Raw genomic sequence first — 18,856 nt, 5'->3', positions numbered from 1 at the left:
CCAGTTATGGCAGCTGTAAGTACAGTACTAAGAGGAGTAAATCAGATTAAAGAAAGACATTACATGTAGTCATTCAGCAACTGGAGTACTGTGTTCCCAAATGGGAAAGAGAAGCCTGAAAGCAATTTGTGGAATCTTTATTCTCTGTACCAACAGCAGGGACCACCAGAAAAGTTTTTCTATGTGTACTGTGATACGATCACCTGTGATGTTGCTTTGTTATCCTAGAAACCGATTCCGATCTCAGTTCTGGAGGAAAGTACTTTTGACAAAACAGCAAATTCGTAAACTGAAGAGCCAGAAAAACGTATATTACAGAAAACAGAATTTCAGATGCGCACATACATGTGCACATATACAATATAGCAAAAACTCTGCAACCAAATTCAAGCAACGTTTTGGAGACAAATGACTTTGGAACATGAAGTTCCAACTGGTTTAATGGAATCAAAAAAAGAAGTACATGAATAGAACTGGGCAAGTACTTGCCTATGAATTAAAAAAAATGAAATTAAGAAAAGCTTGAATTTCTACAAGAAGAGTATAAGGGCTTCCAAGTAGCTGCTGTAGAAAAAAATTGTCTAAATAGATGCTTCAGGCAGGAAACAGAATCTGAAAAGATGTTACCACTGCTGTAAGCCTTCCCACAAATTTCCTCTTTTGGCATCCCCCATAAATGCAGACAATGAATGGGTGTAGAGAGAGAGAGAGAGAGAGAGAGAGAGAGAGAGAGAGAGAGAGAGAGAGAGAGAGAGAGAGAGAGAGAGAGAGAGAGAGAGAGAGAGAGAGAGAGAGAGAGAGAGAGAGAGAGAGAGAGAGAGAGAGAGAGAGAGAGAGAGAGATAAAAATGTGTAAAACGCTAAAGGGGAGGCTGTCCTACCTAAATCTTTACCCTTGTTCCTCATCAGATGCTTTCAACCCTCTTGTTCCACTGATGTCAGCCTACCACTCAACACTCATTCATCTTTTTACCTTCACTTCCTACTCCAATACAATCCCTTTTCTTCAATCAAATTAATATTAAAGCCTACTTATTCCATAAATCCTAGAAACATTAAACCATGTTAGTATAATGCCATCGCTAAATTAATTTTTAAAAAGAGAAGTTTTCTGAATTTTCATCTCCCATTTCTCCCATCTTTTAGATCGACTTGGGACTAAACATTTGCACTTTATACAATGCAGAGTGGCACCTTACAGACCAACTCATTCAGAAACACAAAAGTTATGGTAGGTGATAGCTTACTTTATCAGATACTACAAAGTAGCCTATTGCTTCTGAAAGCATATGCCTCACTGAACCTGTTCTCTAAGTTGCCTCATTTTCTGCTTGATTTCAGATTAATATAACTATTTTATACAATGCTGAGTTCAGTGTGGGTACTTATATAATAATGCTAACTCTGAAAATGCCACTGTGCCCCCCCCCCCTCCTTCCCCCCTCTGCTGGCTTTTGTCGGGGCCCGGTGGCAGAAAGGCCAGAGCACGGGAGCAAGGCTGCGAGGCCAGCACTGCACTGCCAGCTCCTCATGCTGCCACCTCCCAGGAGTTACCTTGCCCTGCCATCCCCCCTCAGCCAGCACCCCGTGCCACTGTCACCTCCAGGGAGCAGGGCTGGGGGGGGAGAAAGTGAGGCCAGCAATGCTGGCCTTCGCCTTCCCCGCTTCATCTGCTCCATCGCTGCTGTCATGACAGTGCTCTGCCACGTCACCGCCACCTGTCTAGAACGCTCTCTGAGCACTCTGATTGGTTGCTTCAGACAACCAATGAGAGTGAGAATAAAGTGTTATGGACAGAAAGACAGACTAAGGCTTTTATAATATTAGAACAGATACTAATTCTGATAATGGTTTGCTGGATGGAATGAGTTGAGTGATTAGTGGTGGCTGGTTGTCTTTATTTATGGTGGGTTTTAGCCATTAGAGGGGAAATTTTTGAAAGCCTTAATATTAAGAATACTTTTTGTTCTAAGTTTATTATTCTTACACATGCACAGAACTTGAATGGGCACTTTTAATAGATCCAATATTAAATGCATAGTTTTCTCTTATTTCAACTGTTTCTTAAACTAATTTAAAAACAAAAGGTTAGTTAACACAAAGTATAACTAAACTACCAATAAGCCAAAGATGGAGCCAAAGGGAGGTTTGGGGTGCATATTCAATACTAAAATAACTCCCTTGCCTCATTTCAGGGATTTGGCACATGCACAGGGGGAAGGAATGGATTACATATGGCTCTCGGACTGCATTGGGCTCAAGATGGAGGAGGCGCCTTTCAAGTTAGGACTGAAAAATACAACTGCTTTCTTCACCCTTAAAACTAAGATGCAACAAAATTCTGGAAGTACCAAATACCCCTTTAGGGTTTGGCTTCAGCCCCCAACTCCCACACACCTAGTTAGCAATCCTGAAAATCCAGCTAAGTCTCCCATTCCTCTTTAAGGAAAAAAAAGAAAGGAAGCAAGAAAAAAAAAAACCCCTCAGAACGCTCGAATATTATGAAAGTGCACAGAAGTTGCTTGGGTCATTAGGCTTCTACTTTCCATTTTAACTTTAAATTGTAAGTACACACTGTACTGATACAGACTGCGACTTAGTTACTGAAAATGTGAATCACAAATCATTAGTTTTAACTGGTTGCATAAATACATGTCTCAGATACATGTCAATCACTTGTCCTCATGACTCTATTGGCTATGCCTAGACCTAGGGCAGTATACAACCAAGGAGATCAGGGTTCCCAGCTAGGGTGGGGAGATAGGCCTTTTTGCGGTGCCCTGCCCCTTGCTGCTGATTGGTCAATGGGTTCAGTGGCCCCACACCTTGCTGCTGACTGGCTGAGAAGATAGCGGCTCCACCCCTCACTGCTGATTGGCCAAGAGGACCGTCCCTCACTCAGGTGATGTCCTGTATTCTGGGGATGCATCAGTGATCACCCTATGCCGATTAAGCTACTATCCCCATGCAATTTTCAATTTCAGGATCTTGGTCTGAGGTTTGTAGCGAGCACTTGCTCTCTTTAAAGATGAAATATATAATTAGCCACAAAGGGACTATTCTGTGTACAGGTGAAAACAACTTCCTTTCATATGATATCTGTCTAATCATGAACAGCTAGGATACATCTTTCTCCATAGACTTTGTAGTACAGAAAAAGAGTTGATGAAAATACTAAATAGCTAAGAATAAAGGTGAAGTTTTTAAGAGTCATTACCGATATGAAATGGTTTAATGAATGGATAAGGTTACTTCAGAATTTCTTGTTCTCAGGGCAACTGATAGATTCATACAGTATTTTATAGCTCAATATTTTACAAACTAAAAAAAAAAAAAAAGTCCTTTTTCTAAGTTCTTAAATGGTAAAGATAAGAATAGGCACAGAACATATTACTGGACAAGGAAAGCATGATGAAAAGAAATGAAAAAAGTAAATACATAGAAAATGTTAAGTGCATACTGTTTAAAAAATTAAGATCCAATTAAACACCAATTACCTTACATAGTTTTTACTTTTCTGCATTTTCCCAAGTACTGCCCTAATTTTTTTTAAACCATTATAAAATTCAACTTCAGTAATTTACATTATGAAGCAATCCATTACCCTAAATGCTAGCAGCTAGTTGAATGAAGGCTAGAAGAATTATCTAATGATATTTATTAGCACATCTCTGATGATGCTTTAATATTAAAAGTATTCGATTAAACATTAAAATTCTAATATGCATTTATTTATTTCTGCATAAAGGGAGAATACCTTAAAATTTGCAATTCTCTCTCTTCATCATAAATACTGATTCTTTTCAGGCTTGCAGAAATAATTTTATTAAACTTGGCTTATGCTGCAATAGGCTGAGAGGATGCAGAATACAATTTTTGCTGTGTACTGTTGAACTCATTTGCAATGTCCCAAATTACCATCATACTTAAAAATTTGAAGAGATTCCAAAGTGACCCTCAAGCAAGTTATTGCTGGAAAATAGCTCATAAAACTGTTCAACAACATCTACTTAATTTACTTGGTGTTAATAAAATATGTAATGTAAAGTAATTGATTTCTAAAGATAAAAATCCAACTCCATCTGCCTTAGGATCCCAGAGAAAGTCCAATAAATAGTCTATTGTTTTCAGGTTGTGATATCTGTGTTCATTTCAAGAATTTCATTTTGCAGGATTTTTAACCTTTCTGACTGATTAAATTACAAGATGTTAGAGAGGTAATACAATTGCAATCATTGTTGGTGGGAACTTGGTGTGTATGAGAGAATAGGAATAAAGACTGAGGAATAAATCTGTCTTCTTGCTCATCATATTTGCTTTTTTTTTAAATAATTTATGTTTCCTTCATTACATAAAACTGCAAATTGGTTCTTGCTTTACTACTCAGCTATACTTCTTTGCATCCATGGATTATTTTTTACACAACAATATGTGTTTTATTTAACTCCTTTTTATTTTGCTATCCTAAAAATAAGGATGTCACTGCACTCATTCTTGATGCAATATATTCTCAGACTGATGTAAAAGCCTATCAGTTGTTAATTTTTTTATCATTAATGTTTCAGGTCATTTTAAAAAGTTTAAATTAACACTATCAATCACATTCAACTCTTTTATTCTTTGAATCACTATAATCTTGCAATTGCTAGTGTGACAGTTTTCTACTGCACGCTAAACATTATTTCAATGAAGAATGACAACTATCTCTTAAAAATTAAAAATAAACAAACAAACAATATATAGAGATAAAGGAATCTACTGAAACCAAACTCTTGGTGCTGCGGCAGCCAGGGATGCTGTGACATCCTTTCAAGGGAGTTATGGGCTATCACACAATATTAGCACTTAGGTGTGCAAACACCTACACATGATTCACAAGACAAACCCAGAGATCTCAAATAGGAATCCATAGCATTCTGACCTGTTGTGGTCTTTCCAAATTATTTGCAACAGAATAATTGATCTATTATTTTACTGTAGTCCAAAAACAAGCGAAAGCTAAAAACTGGCACTCCGCAGAAAATGTCTTGCATCTAACAAGGAGTTGCCTGAATCTAAGAAGGTTGAGAACCACCATTTTGTTTTAATGCTGATATATAGATGAGACGGATTTAATTGCCACATCCATACCATGAGCCTAAGTATTCTTCCCTAGTGGGAGTTTCAAGTGTGGAAACCAGTGTACATCAGACGTGTAGAGCTAAGTCATCTTGAATTCAACTTCAATTCATATATATGTAACAATGAAGTGTATTGTTACATAGTCTTCAGTTAAGACTAATGAAAATACAGGAATGAGAACACCAAGGAGATGATCCAGGTTAAACAAGAATGTCAGCTTTTAGATCATAGACAGACAGGCAGACAGATAACAGAAACCACTCTGATTTAGCTTGGATCATCTCCCTGAGGTTCTCCAATTCCTTTATTTTCAATACTCTTAATTGTTACTGACAGAACACTAAATTAACTTTGTACATTTACACTGTACTGACTATTTACAGCAAATGAAGACCCTTGTCATTTTTTTAGAAAGTGTCATTATATATAGTTGCATGACCACTAAAACATACCTCATCCATATCAGAACCTGCATCTCTATCTTTCAAAGTAGCTAGATGTCTATTAACCCATCACTGCCTTACACTTTTATATTAACTGCAAAATATTGTACATGAACTATGATATTACCTTTAAAAAGTTATCCAGTCAAAGACTATACTGTAATCTCAACATTACCTCCATGTCTATATTTAAGAAATTTCTCAACAGAGAGCACCAAACTTAGAATCACAGAACAGTAGGGTTGGAAGGGATCCTCAAGCGATCACCTAAACCAACCACCTGCTCAAGGATGGACTGTCCTCAACTAAACTACCCCAGTCAAGCAATCCTATTGACAGATTACACACTCACACTTTAGGAAACAATGCGTTGTGCCTGCCTATATCTTTCAAATGAAAACTTTTTGGTATACTATTGTCACTATATTCAGCTGTTCATACATAACAGCAATTATGACTATAACAAAACAAACCCTATAATAGGGAGGTGGCAAATTCTCACTTACAAATACATACATTTATTAGGTTTTTTAATTTTCCTTAGCAAATCTGCCATGCTACAGAACACCATTAGCCCATCTAATCTAGAAGCTTGTCTCAGACTATGACTTACATCAGATGCTTCAAAAGACACTGGCCATACACAAGCATTATGTTTTAATCAGGACAGTTGCTACTCTTACGGTTGAAACTAGGAGTGCACACGTGTTTAGTAAACTGGTGAGGCTGTTGTTATTATACTGTAATAGAGCAGAAGAGTCAAATTTTATATTGACTACCAAAACAATGCTTAGGGTTAATGATGTCGTGGGACATAAGAGAAGGGGAAAGTCACTACTTAGTTCTAGCACGCTCTGGAAGACTCAGCAATGGCAGCAGGAGACCACAGAAGATTAGTGAGGCTGTGCACTTCACGTTTTCTCTTGCATTTTATTTTACACTGTAGATATCATGCTTCTGTTGCTTGACAGCTGTAATAGTTAATGTAACTGCTCTTGCAGTCATATTAGTCTAATACAGTTCCCAATAAATTAGGAAAAAATGAGAAAAGAGAAAGAGAAAAGGACAAAACAGAAGATACAGAAATCTGCCTTAACAAAAGCGATAGACAAAACATGGAATCTGATCCAAATGCCAGAGAAGTCAACAGAAAGACATCCACTGACTTAACAGACTTTAGTTGAGGCTCTGTAAGATACTGGCAACTGCAGAACAAATGTCAATGTTTCTGTGGAAAAAAGTAAATGCTTATTAAAGAGTCACTTTGAAGGAAGAGTAGGGTTACATTTTGTTAGTGGAATCTGTTAAATAACATTTTAACGGGCTATTTGGTAAAGAAATATCTATTTAAATTTGGGGGGTCATCTGTGAAAAAACAAATCCTGAAAAATCTGAAACAACAATGGTTTCCTTTGCTATGCTGAAGCAGTTTGAGGGGGAGGGAGGGGCAGAAAGAGGAGGGCAGGGGGAGGAGACTCTATTAACTCACTGCCCAATCAGTGTCAGCAGCCTCTTATAATTGGTGCCTTGCACACAAAGTGGTGTAATCAAGCTAAAAGTTTTAAGAGCTCGTAAAGGATTACGTGTTTATTCACCTTTTATTTAGAGCAGTGGTTCTCAACCAGGGTAGCACAGCACACTGGGGTGCTATGAGTCTTTTTAAGGGCACAGTGGGGTGCTACACAATCTCAGCACCGACAGGTGTCCAAACGCCTACACGATTCACAGGATAAGCCCAGAGATTTCAAATGGGAACCCATAGTGCCAGAAATACTCTGACCTGTTGCAGTCTGAGTTCGTTGCAACAGAAGAATTTGCTCTGTTTTTGAAATGGGGTTCACCTAACTTCAAAATTGTTATGTAGGGGGCTTTGAGTTTAAAAAGGTTAATTATCACTGAGTCATCGTTATAATCTTGCCTAGTTAATTGACCTACATTTTAGTTCTCTTGCTTCAACCACAATTAGTTGGCTTCCCTGACCAATGGTATAAAGCCCCTGGGTCCACAGACAGACATACGAGATGTCTTCAGAGAACTCTTTTTTTATTATTATTCAAATAGTATTTAAAACAAAAAAACATAATGAACCACCTTAAATAAAACAATACAGAAAGAGAACTTTCTAGAATATGTAAAGGACCTATTTTTTAGGGCTCACATTACCAGTAAAATTTAATAAAAAAAGCACTGAAAAAAAGTAGATTCACACCAAGACCACATGCAAATGCTCTGCTTCTACAGAGAATTGCTGGGCTCCCAATAGAAACCACAAGTGAACAGATATTCTGCTTCTTCTCACAGAACAAAAATGGCAGTTTCTGGGAGAAAAAATAACTCTACTCCAACCAGGCATCAGTCATTCCCAGGAGAGATTCTCCAGGGAGGATGAACATTTGTACACTTTTCCATAGCTTTAACTCCTGCCAAGGACCAGAAGTAGCAGAGCCATAAGGAAAGGCCCCTGTGCCTTGCAGAGACTAGGGTGACCCTAGTCTGGAGAAGGTGTGGGGAGGCAGCAGCTCTCTCCCCTCCCATAGACTGAGGGAAGAGTGAAGGAGCAACCACCAGCTGCTCCTGCTGGCTCTTCACACACCAAAGCCCCAGTTTGAGAGGCAGCTAGGAGGCTTTGCCCCATTGCTCCTTTCACTGGCAGCTGAGCAGAGGAAGCAACACTGCAATCCCCCTACCTCAGGGACAGACAGAATACAGCCCACCAGGCAATCTCATCTGGCCTGCAGGCAGGGGCCTATCAATTCACTGTATCCAGCCCAGCCCTGGGCTGCCCCTGCTGTGCTTGCATGGTAGTTGAGCCTCATTCACCCCTGCGAGGGCAGCATACACTGTGCTCAACCCTCACCGGCAGGATGGTCGTAACCCTGGCCTCACAGGCAGGGAAGTAGCAGTGGTGTCTGGGGGAAGGACAGTAGTGGCGGGCGTGGGAGAAGTGGCAGCAATGGGCAGGCAGGTACGGGTGCCAGCAGCAGGTAGGAAGCGGTGGCAGTGGGTGGGGCAGCAGAGGCAGGCAAGTAGGGGAAGCAGTTTCGGGAGGGAGCACAGGGCCTGCACCAGTGCCTGGGGGTTAGAGCCAGCAGGGTCCCAGGGTGAGGAGTCAGGAGCATGGAGCCCGGGCCAGCAGGGGCACGGTGTCTACCTGGCTCCATTACACTGGGCTCACCAGGGCTCATATGCAGTTCCTGGGTCCTCCCCCAGAGCCATGGGCCTCTTGGGGGAGCCCCACACGATCGAGTCAGAGGCCCAGCCCTGCACACTGCCACGTGCAGGTCTTGGGGAATGGCTGCGAGCTCCATGCTATGGAGCCAGGTTGGCTCCAAACCTCTCTCTGCCACTGTGGCTGAGCCCTATGATCTGCACTGTTAGCTTCATTGTGCAGAGCACCCCCACAGTGGAGTGGGGCACAGGCAGAGAACCCAGGAACTGCATGTGAGCACCATGCTATGGAGCCAGCAGCTCAGACATGTGCAGTCCTGGGGCTCGCCAGGACCATGCACTACCAGGGGGGTTCTACCTGCCATGGGCTGCAAGTGCCCCAAGGGCCTGCCGCCTGCTGCTGCCACTGGTGGCAGGGGCTGTGTGCAATGGGGGGCATGTTTGTAAGGGTGGCCCCACACACACCCCCCCATCATACACATGTACCCACACACCCCCAGCCACACCCCTCCCCAAACCCCACATACACACCCACAACCCCCCACAAACTCCATACCCACCCAGCCACCAATACCCTCCCACAATCCCCACACATCCACACTCTCTCCCACACTCCCACAGCCCCCCATAAACTCCATACTCACTACTCCATACCCTACCACCCCTCCACACCCTCTGCAGAGCTCTGGGCAGAGCTACCCTTGCAGCTCTGATCAGCTCACCAAAACCCATTAAGAGGCCCTCCAGCTGAAATAATTGCCCATCCCCGCCCTACCTTCTTCTCAGACCAAGTCCCCAGTGTCATTTTGAATTCAACTTGAATTCACATGTATGTAATAATTAAGTATTATGTAACAATTAAGACTAATGAAAACAGAGTAATAAGAACACCTCAAGGAGATGATCCAGGTTAAACCAGAATGGCAACTTTAAGATCACATCAGACAGATAACAGCTACGACTGTGGTTTGGCTTGGATCATCTCCCTGAGGTTCTCTCATTCCTTTATTGTCATTGGTCTTGTTACTGACAGAACACCAAATTCTAGAACTCTAGAGAAGTGGGCAGGGAGCTCCCTCCTGATGCTCCAAACTCCCCCAGAACAGGAGGATTAGAGCAGCCATGAGGGACTGGTGCCTTTTGAGTCAGCAACCGGGAGGGGGGTTGGTGGGATCATCCCCCGGCAGCCAATCGCACTGATGTACACAGGCTAAGTCTAATACTCTCCAACACTTCTTATTATCTTGAATTCTCCATAAAAAATACTTTGTTTAGAAATGAAATACACGGCCCTAAAACAGTGATTCACAACTAGGTTTCCACTACTCTGGGGTACCATAACAACCTTTTAAGATTGCCACAGAGTGTCATGCAATGTTATGCCATAAGATAGATACACCCAGGGTTTTCAAATAGAAATCCACAGGAATCCAAAAACACCCTGACCTCTTACAGTTTTTCTTAGTTCTTTGCAACAGAAGAATTAATCTAAAGGCTCCTGACACTGGTTACCTTTATTGTACAATTAACTGGCTAAATACACAATAAATTTAGACATGCTACATGGGCTAAGCAATTATCACATAATTAAAGTGGCAAAACAGCTGCAAAGATGCTGCTTGAAAGATGTAGAACATTTTTGTAGCTGGTTTCTATCAAGCTTTAATTAGTATTTGTGGCAGGTCACACAAAAGATGATAGTATTTGGCCAGCTCCTCCAGCATCCTAAGGTAGACTGACTGACTGACTGCCCCTCTTCCCAAGGCTGCTTAAAGAAGCCATTTAGCTCCTCTCCATGAAAGCTCACCAGAGCATAAAGCAGTGATTATCAACCTTTCTAGACTCGGGTATCCCTCCATAACTTTTGTGAATTGAGCATCACCTCATCTGAAAAAACTAGTTCATTTATTACAGTGCTTACCTCCTTACAAAAGGGCCAAACAATGGAGGTGGGGGAGTGGCCAGGCATGGAGAGCCTGCCCGTATCAGTTTAGCAAGGTTAAGAACCACTGCTCTAAAATTAATAGGGACTTCCCCACCAGCTGGAACTGCTGAAACCACAACATCCTTCCTATTGCACCAAACTGGGCACTATGCAGAAGGTATGCTAAGGTAAACCTCAGCTATCAACAGCATTCATATATTATTTTCTACCTGGTTGTGTTTTTCAGATTGAAAGGTCATAGAGAACACATAACCAAGTGCAAGCATCTGCTCTTCCTACCTTATTCCTTGCACACTATGTCCTCCCCTAACCTGCAGAGTGTGACCAAAACTCTTTGGTCTTTCACTTATTATTAAAAAGACAGCAAACCATGAGCTCACTCCCATGTTTGGTAGCTTCTAGATTAATTCTCTGTACACCTCTGTTTCTGCCCCTTGTACCTCTGCTTTAGCAACTGACCAAATTGATTTATTCTCTTGGATTGGTGCTCACTGGACTCCCCTGATCAGCCTGCCAGAGACACTGTGGAAGCATTTGGCATTTCTACGCCAGGCCTTAGAAAACTGATTGCCTCTCACACATCAACACAGTTGGTGGATCAGAGGAAGAAGAAAATATATTAATGTTCCCATTATAAATTTAAATGCGCTTTAAAGTACATTGTATGGATTTTTAGTATTACAAACTTATCCAGTTTACAAAAAAATGCATCTCCTACAGATGGCTTATCTGTATGACTAGAAACATAGATGGATTTCAGATTTCACTGTCCAGATTTTAAAATGATGTTTGCAAAGAGTCAGATTTTTTTCCTATAAAATATGAGATTTTACTTTTTTTCCTATTGACTTAAATGAGACTACAAGGGAAGCAGATTGTTTCCAAAATGCCTGTTACCCATTTGGGCCATAAGATGTATGATGTATACATGGTAGTACTGCAAAGGCAAAAAACATTATAAAAAAATCTACAGATTATTACTATCACATGGCTCAGGTTGGACTCTTTCTGAGAAAATAATTTTGTCAAAAAGATCTCTGGTACAGAATTAAATTTTCTGTAAATAAATTTTAAAAATTCAGGGAGTAAGATATAGGGGAACCAGGTTAAAGTTCCTGGTCTGATTTAAGGAGTACTCCAAGCATTGGGCTACTAGGTATTCTAGGATGGGCCTCTCTGGCAATGTATAAGCATTCATTTCTAGTGGTGGAAAATTTCCTCCTCTAGAAATGATTCCAGAAGAGGGAGCAGTGGAGGCATTCAGCCTGCAAATGCCCCCTCTTCTCTTACTCCTTGTGCCTTTTGTGCTGATCTGGGGACAGCATGGGGAGCAGCAGCTATTCTAGTCCTCCTGTTCTTAGGGGGAATGAAGCAACAGGACAAAGCTGCCTGCCTGGCCCTCCCACCCGGGACTCTGATGTGAGGACCAGACAAGAGGCTTTTAGTGTTGCTCACTCCACTCAGCTCCTGGGCACCATAACCTGGGAAAGGAGACCTCACTGACTGGGAGGGGAGGAACAACAAACTGCTGCTCCCCATCAGCTCCTCTCACAGGGGACTCCAACGTGAGGAATGGCCAGAGGGCTTGTGGCACTGCTCACTCCTCAGCTTCCAGGGGTCAAGCAGACTGAGCAGAACTGGAAACCTCTCTCACCATGGACCCCGCTGTGAGGAACAGGCAGGGGGCAGTCGGCAGATGCTCGTCCTCTCCCCTTTCAGACTATGGGAGGGATCCCCAAAGCCCCCATGACAACCAGAGTGACTCTGGCTGGGAAAGGCTCCCATTTTTTCCAGAGACCGCTCAGCTTCTGGTCCCCAGGAATCGTCAAGCAGCAGGCAAGCATTCTCCCAGGAGAAATATACATACATACCAGACAGGAACAAGGGCACGAGGCAATGAATTACACCGATCTTAAGAAGTCACTGATATAGCAAGACCTTGAAATGCATCCTTTGCCATACAGGAGAGATGTCAGGAGACTGGTATAACCAGCTCCTTAGCTTTGCTTCTAAAGTGTAAGTGAGTAGCTGTGTTACATATTTACAGCTTCTGGGTCATTTTCAAGGGAAACTTATTAGAAACACATTACAGTAATCAGGCCTCAACAGGACAAAGGCAAGAACAGCCATAGTAAAGTCTGTCTGTGAACTATAGGCAGGCTCCAAAAGAAATCACAGATGGTAAAATTACTTTTAACCACTGTTTCATCACAGACTTCTAAACTAAGAGGGGACCTTCAACTTCTACATCTGTGTTGACAGGAAGAAAAGGATGTAAACCCTGAATAATGGAGAAATGTGTACTACAGGTTTCTTCATTTGATTTTTGTCCCATTCAGTGCAGGTGTTTTTTCCTGCTCCCCTTTCTCTCCCAATATATCTAACATCAAGTTTCAGAGGAAAAAAATAGTATTTACTGCTTCTATTTAATCTTTGGTTGCACATAGTGTACCTTCATCTTCCTGAATTTATTTAGTAGCTAACATGAATCTAGCACTGTCACAGACCTTTCCCCAACTCTGACAAAATTATAAAAGTACAGTTATCTTGGATACAACAATTAGCTGTAAGAGTAGTCTTGTCAGAAACATTAGGAATGTAATGTTAGAAAGTTATTAGCATTCCATTAAAGAGAAGTCTAGAAAGTCAAACTACCAAATGAAGACTTAAGCAGTATCACATTAGCAAACTTAATTCCTAAAAGTCAAACTAAAAATACTTCCTTCTAAGTCTGTAATTATAGTAATTAGGTCAAAGGACCTGAGAATTACTATATATGCCCAATCATTAAATTTACCTTTGGAGACAGCTAGCCCAGCAGTTCTCCAACTGCAGCAGTCTAATTCTTGTTAGGAAACCACCCATCATTTTGTTTTCCCTCTTACTATTCAGCTGGATCACATTCATTGACAAGCTTGAAAGAGTCCAAAGAAGAGCCACCCATATAATCAGTCTTACAAGGCAAGCCATATGAGGAAAGGGTGAGGGATCTGGGACTCTTCAGCCTGAGGAAAAGAAGGCTAAGAGGCAACCTGGTAGCAGCTTACCGCTACGCTAGGGGAGTACATCAAGGGCTTGGTTAGCAACTGTTCACCAGGGCACCCAAGGGGAAATCCAGGAGTAATGGCCACAAACTCCTGGAAAATAGATTCAGGCTCAACATTAGGAAAAACGTCTTCACAGTCAGGGTGTCCAGATTGTAGAATAAGCTCCCTCCAGAGGTGGTACAATCACCTACCCTGGAAATCTTCAAGAGGAGACTAGACAGTCACCTTGCTGGGGTCACCTGACCCCAGTTGTCTTTCCTGCTTGGTGCAGGGGGTTGGACCTGATGATCTTCCGAGGTCCCTTCTGGCCTTTAATTCATAGATTGTAAGGTCACCTTTCATGAATGTGACTTGTTTTTGCTCCCTGAAAAAAGGGAACTCTTGTTTTCAGTGCACATAACCTACCATGTGTAAATTATCTTTTTGGCATCTGATTATCAAAACGCCATACAACAAATTATATGGGGATATTCCAGCATATTTGCAGGTGCTACCAATCTGATCAATGACACTATGCCAGTTTTCTTCCCTTTTCATGGATGACTATTGTCTTCCATGTCCCAAATCTCAAATCTTTCCCTCCACTTTTACTCGCAGTATGCTATTAGCTTCACTAGTCTTTTAACGTTCTTCCATTCCACACAATATTTGCACACTTTTATTTCTCCTCTCCTTTTTATACCTCCCAGTTGGCTTACTTGGAGATCTTCAAGTACCCCCTCTATTTTTTCCCTTTTTACCCAGCAATCTCTATAGAGCTCCACAACTGACTCTAATTATGAAAGACAATTTAAGGAGAGAGGATACCGAAAGGGGAGTCATGGCGGGCCAGTAAAAGGGTCTGATGTATGGAGTTATGCTTGCTGTCCCCAGGTTGCACAGCAGAATGCAGGGTGTTTAGCTTTGCTATGCTTTTGGACTTTGCTGGTTGCCACACAGGGCCCAGAAGAATTTTTTTCCCTTGTCTTACTATAAGTGTCAGGATTTTTTGGCCTTCCTCAAAAGCACTGGTTGTTGGCTACAGGCAAAGCTGGGTTTTTTGACAATGCTGTTCCTTGAACTAAAAACAGGAGAGGTTCCCAGTTAGAAAGGCTTGCCACTCTGCCGAGGGTCAAGGCCCATAAAGGAATTTTACCCTATTATACTTCATGGTCAGACTCACATGAACTGTGCATGTGCTGCCTTCCTCTTCCTTGGATCTCTGACTCCCCAGCCCAGCCCAGCCCAGCCCAGCCCAGCCCAGCCCTAAACAAGCTTGCTTAATAACTATTCTCCAACCATTTGGGTTGGTCTAATAAAAGATATCAAATTCACCCAAGGAACCTTGTCTGCCTTGGATCTCTCTAGTGCATTTTAACAACATTGCAGCAGCAAGACATTGACTGCGAGTGTTTCCGTGCTTTAACCTGTGGCACATTAGGGTACTTTTGGTGTCTTTGGGCAACATACCTTGTAGATGCGTGACAGGGTTGAATGCACAGTTTTAGGATTAAGTTAAGCAAGTGCTTGTGGGATGGTTTGGATAGGGATAATGTTGTCAAGTAGGGGGGCGAACTAAATTACCTCTGGAGGTCTCTTCCACTCCTACTTGTTTTAGGATTCTATGATCTCCTTGATCACAAAATAGGACCTACATTGTGATGACCATCTCTGATTACTGGATTGACAGTTCAAGTACATGCTTAAGTCATGCATTCTAGGTTCCTGCAGGTTGTATATGCTACTTCTGAGAAAAAAAAAAAACCCCATACCTTTCCTGCTCTAGATTCCATGCAAGTCATTTCAGTTTCCATTCCCAAATATGAAAAACTCTGAAAAATTAACCATTAACAGAGGCAACTGCAGGTGAGACAGTGTGGGATAGGCACGTGGAATAGCCCAAAATACACTATATAAGGAATAGGCAAAATGTAAAGGTTCACACTAAAATAACTGATAGCAAACATCTGTATAATAGACAAAGGTAAAAAAAAAAACCCCAACAAAACAAAAAACTTGTAACCTGTTAAATAAGAATCTTCTAAACTGTGGTGTTTGATCCCTTGGAACACCAGAACAGTGGCTCATAAAGTTGGGGCGGGGGTTTAAAGAAGAGTTGGAGACAAATGTTATAATTTTTCTGAAACCGAGGTCACCTTTCACAAGTTTGGTAAGCAATATCACATGGATAGAGCTTAAACGTCTGTAGAGCACATTCCAACATTTCTACTACTGTCCAGATTTGTGAGTTTTAACTGCCATTACTCAGGCACGCAAGCAGCTGTAAAACTGACAAGAATCAGACCTGCAACAGTTCTGTTGCTACTTCAGAAAACTATAACTGTCAGTAGTGGAGGTAAGAACTAGAAATATGCAGTGGGGAGGGGAAGGACAAACCATAAAAGCAGCAGAGGGAAGAATCTCTTAAGTTGTTGCAACAGCCAAAATGCATGAGATCAAAGATTTCTCCATACATAAGTGTGCGCATATATCTGCTCAGTTATTGCAGCCCAATGTGGCTGACTCCAGATGCCTGAGAAGCTCCAGAATGCATCATTCAGAGATTAACAGATTATAGGAGACCTTGATTACTTCTCTCTGAAAACTACATAAGAGAAGCAGCAATTTTAATTGTACTACTAGAATTCCTGTTATCTGTATATCACCAAATAACAAATTATTGAAAACTGAAGAGATTTAAAGCAGTTCAAACCAATGATATTTTAAAGGGTGAGATTAAAAAAAAGGGATCACCAATACTTGCTATTTAAGACATTTGTAGAATAAAAGAAAAAAAGGGCTGGCAGAGACCTCAGGAGATTATCTAGCTTAACCCCTGCTTAAAACAGGATCATCCATATCTAAACCATCCTAGGCAAGTGCCTAACTGGGAAAAATTTTCCATGATGGAGACTCCACAACCTCTCTGGGTAATCTATTTCAGTGCTCAGCTACCCCAGTAGCTAGAAAAGTTCATCCTAATATCCAGTCTAAGTTTCCCTTACTATAATTTAAGATTGTTGCTTCTCATCCTATCTGCTACAACCAGAGAAGAGTTTATCAACACTTTCTTTATAACTACCCTTCACGTATTTGAAGACAGCAAATCCTCTCCCAGTCATGTATTCTCCTGCCTTCCCTTATCGGTCATATTTCCCAGCCTTCTAATAACTCTTTCTGCTCTTCTTTGGGCTCTTCCCAAATTGTCCGCACCTTTCTTGAAGTGTGGTACCCAAAACTGGACACAGTACTCCAAATGGGGCCTTCTCAGTGCTGAACAGAGTAGAATAATAGTGTCTCTTGGCTTGTAGATGACAACACAATTTAGCATGCTATTTGTTTTTTTGCAACAATTGCACACTGTTGATTCATACTCAGCTTGTGATCCACTGCACATACCAGTTCTTTTTCGGCAGTACTGCAGCCTAGTCAGTCATTCCCCAATTTACACTTGTGTATCTCATTGTTCCTTTCCAAGCACAGGACTTTGCACTTATCCTTACTGAATTTTATTTGATACCCTGGAAAAAGGTCCAAAAATATTTCAAACCATCACAAACACTAATCCTATCCTCCCAAGTGTCTACAACTGCACCCACCTTGGTGTCATCTGCAAGTATGCCACATGTGCGCTCAATCCAAGTTTCTGAGTTCTTTATAAAGGTACTGAACAGTTATCACACCAAGGACAGACCCCTGGGAAGCCCTCATGATACTTCCTCCCATTTAGACATTGAGCCATTGATAACTACTCTTTGACTGCCAAGATCCAACCACGTATGTATCCACCTTACAGCAGTTTCAACCAGCACATTAAAATATATTTATATATTTGATAACGTTTGCTGTCCAAATTTAATATTCGACTGAATTATACAAGGTGCTATTTCAAGAAAACAATTTTGTATTACTCAAATGAGAAAGGAAATCCCAGGAAATTGCTAAAATATTATAAACAATGGAATGTTTTTAGAAAAAGAAATGCTCAACTAGGAGTTTCCCCTCAGTTTAAAAAAAGGAAGGCAAATATATTTACCATTATCTTTGCTACTGTTCTCTTCAATTGTCATTTGTTCAGCCAGCTCAGACAGAGATTCATCAATGGTCTGGCTTCCACGCAGCGTTAGGGAAAGTCTCCTCTTAAACTTTTTCATTCTATCGATGAGAAGTCTGGCTTAAGCAAGCCTGTAGAGAAAAAAAAAAGAAAAGGATTTTTTCATTATTAAAAGAAAAAAGAAGAAAAATGCATAGAAATTAATTCCCGTGCATACTGTTATAATCTAACACACACACAAGTTTAGTTACAAAAAAATGTAGGAAAATTTGGATAGTTTAGCTTGCACGTAAGTGATACTCTGGCCTTTTCTTTTCTTTCTTTCTTTTTTTTGTTTTAAAGTATTTTTATTGGAGTTCAATCAACACAAAGGAAATCTAAAATAAAGGAAATCATATTTTAGGGTTTTTAAAACTCTAAAAAGTAATTTTAGTATTTTATCAACTCCTATAACACATTTCATATAAAAATGTTTTAAAAATCCTTAAATTATGTGAAGAAATCTACATTTTTGTATTAATAATTTCATCAGAAAATGATCACTAGAGATTCTTGGATAGTTCAGGTCTCCTTTAATTTTATTTTTTTTAATCTCTGTATTATCATTATTATTTAGGGAGACATTTCTACTAACGTTGAATTTTAATGGTGGAACTTTTTTTTTTTTCCTTAAATTATGGTTTGATTCTAAGTTTGCTTCACTGACTCTGTATTAACAGATCATGATTTAAGTTTAGAGCCAAAAATTTACTCTAAAATGTGAAACAAAAAAGATAATACTTGGTTCAAACACATTACAAGATGCAACTTAAATGTGACCTGACATTTTTAAATAGAAGTTTTCATAAGACAAAAAAGTTACACTTCACAATCTATTTTATTCTGAAGAGAACTTTTTTTTTTTTTTTTTTAAGAAAAGGACGTCAATTTAAACCTATTTCCATCTGAAATTTAATTTTGTTTAATGAATTAAATAGCAATAATTTAATAAGGAAATTCACAAAATGATTTTTTTTTCTTCTTCGGCATGTTATTTAATGTATTTGGCAGAGTCAACATCACTGCTTCACTGAAGGTCAGTTTTCCACATCGTATCTTAA

At 40.5% G+C, this 18,856-nt stretch overlaps 1 protein-coding gene across 3 annotated transcripts in view; it reads right to left on the bottom strand.

Annotated features, from left to right (window-relative positions):
- The window catches only part of CDK17 (cyclin dependent kinase 17), a 79,605-nt gene extending 61,718 nt beyond the window's left edge, over window positions 1-17,887 (bottom strand). For all 3 annotated transcript variants that reach the window (XM_025213434.1, XM_025213435.1, XM_006031774.3), the window contains exon 1: window positions 17,739-17,887. In XM_025213434.1, coding sequence (XP_025069219.1) covers window positions 17,739-17,856 — 118 coding nt within the window. In that variant the 5' untranslated portion in view covers window positions 17,857-17,887. The remainder of the gene's footprint in view (window positions 1-17,738) is intronic.
- Window positions 17,888-18,856: the final 969 nt, after the last annotated feature.

This window comes from Alligator sinensis, unplaced genomic scaffold (genome assembly GCF_000455745.1).
Source record: "Alligator sinensis unplaced genomic scaffold, ASM45574v1 scaffold154_2, whole genome shotgun sequence".
NCBI classification, from domain to species: domain Eukaryota; kingdom Metazoa; phylum Chordata; order Crocodylia; family Alligatoridae; genus Alligator; species Alligator sinensis.
This window is presented reverse-complemented; position numbering and strand designations above follow the sequence as displayed.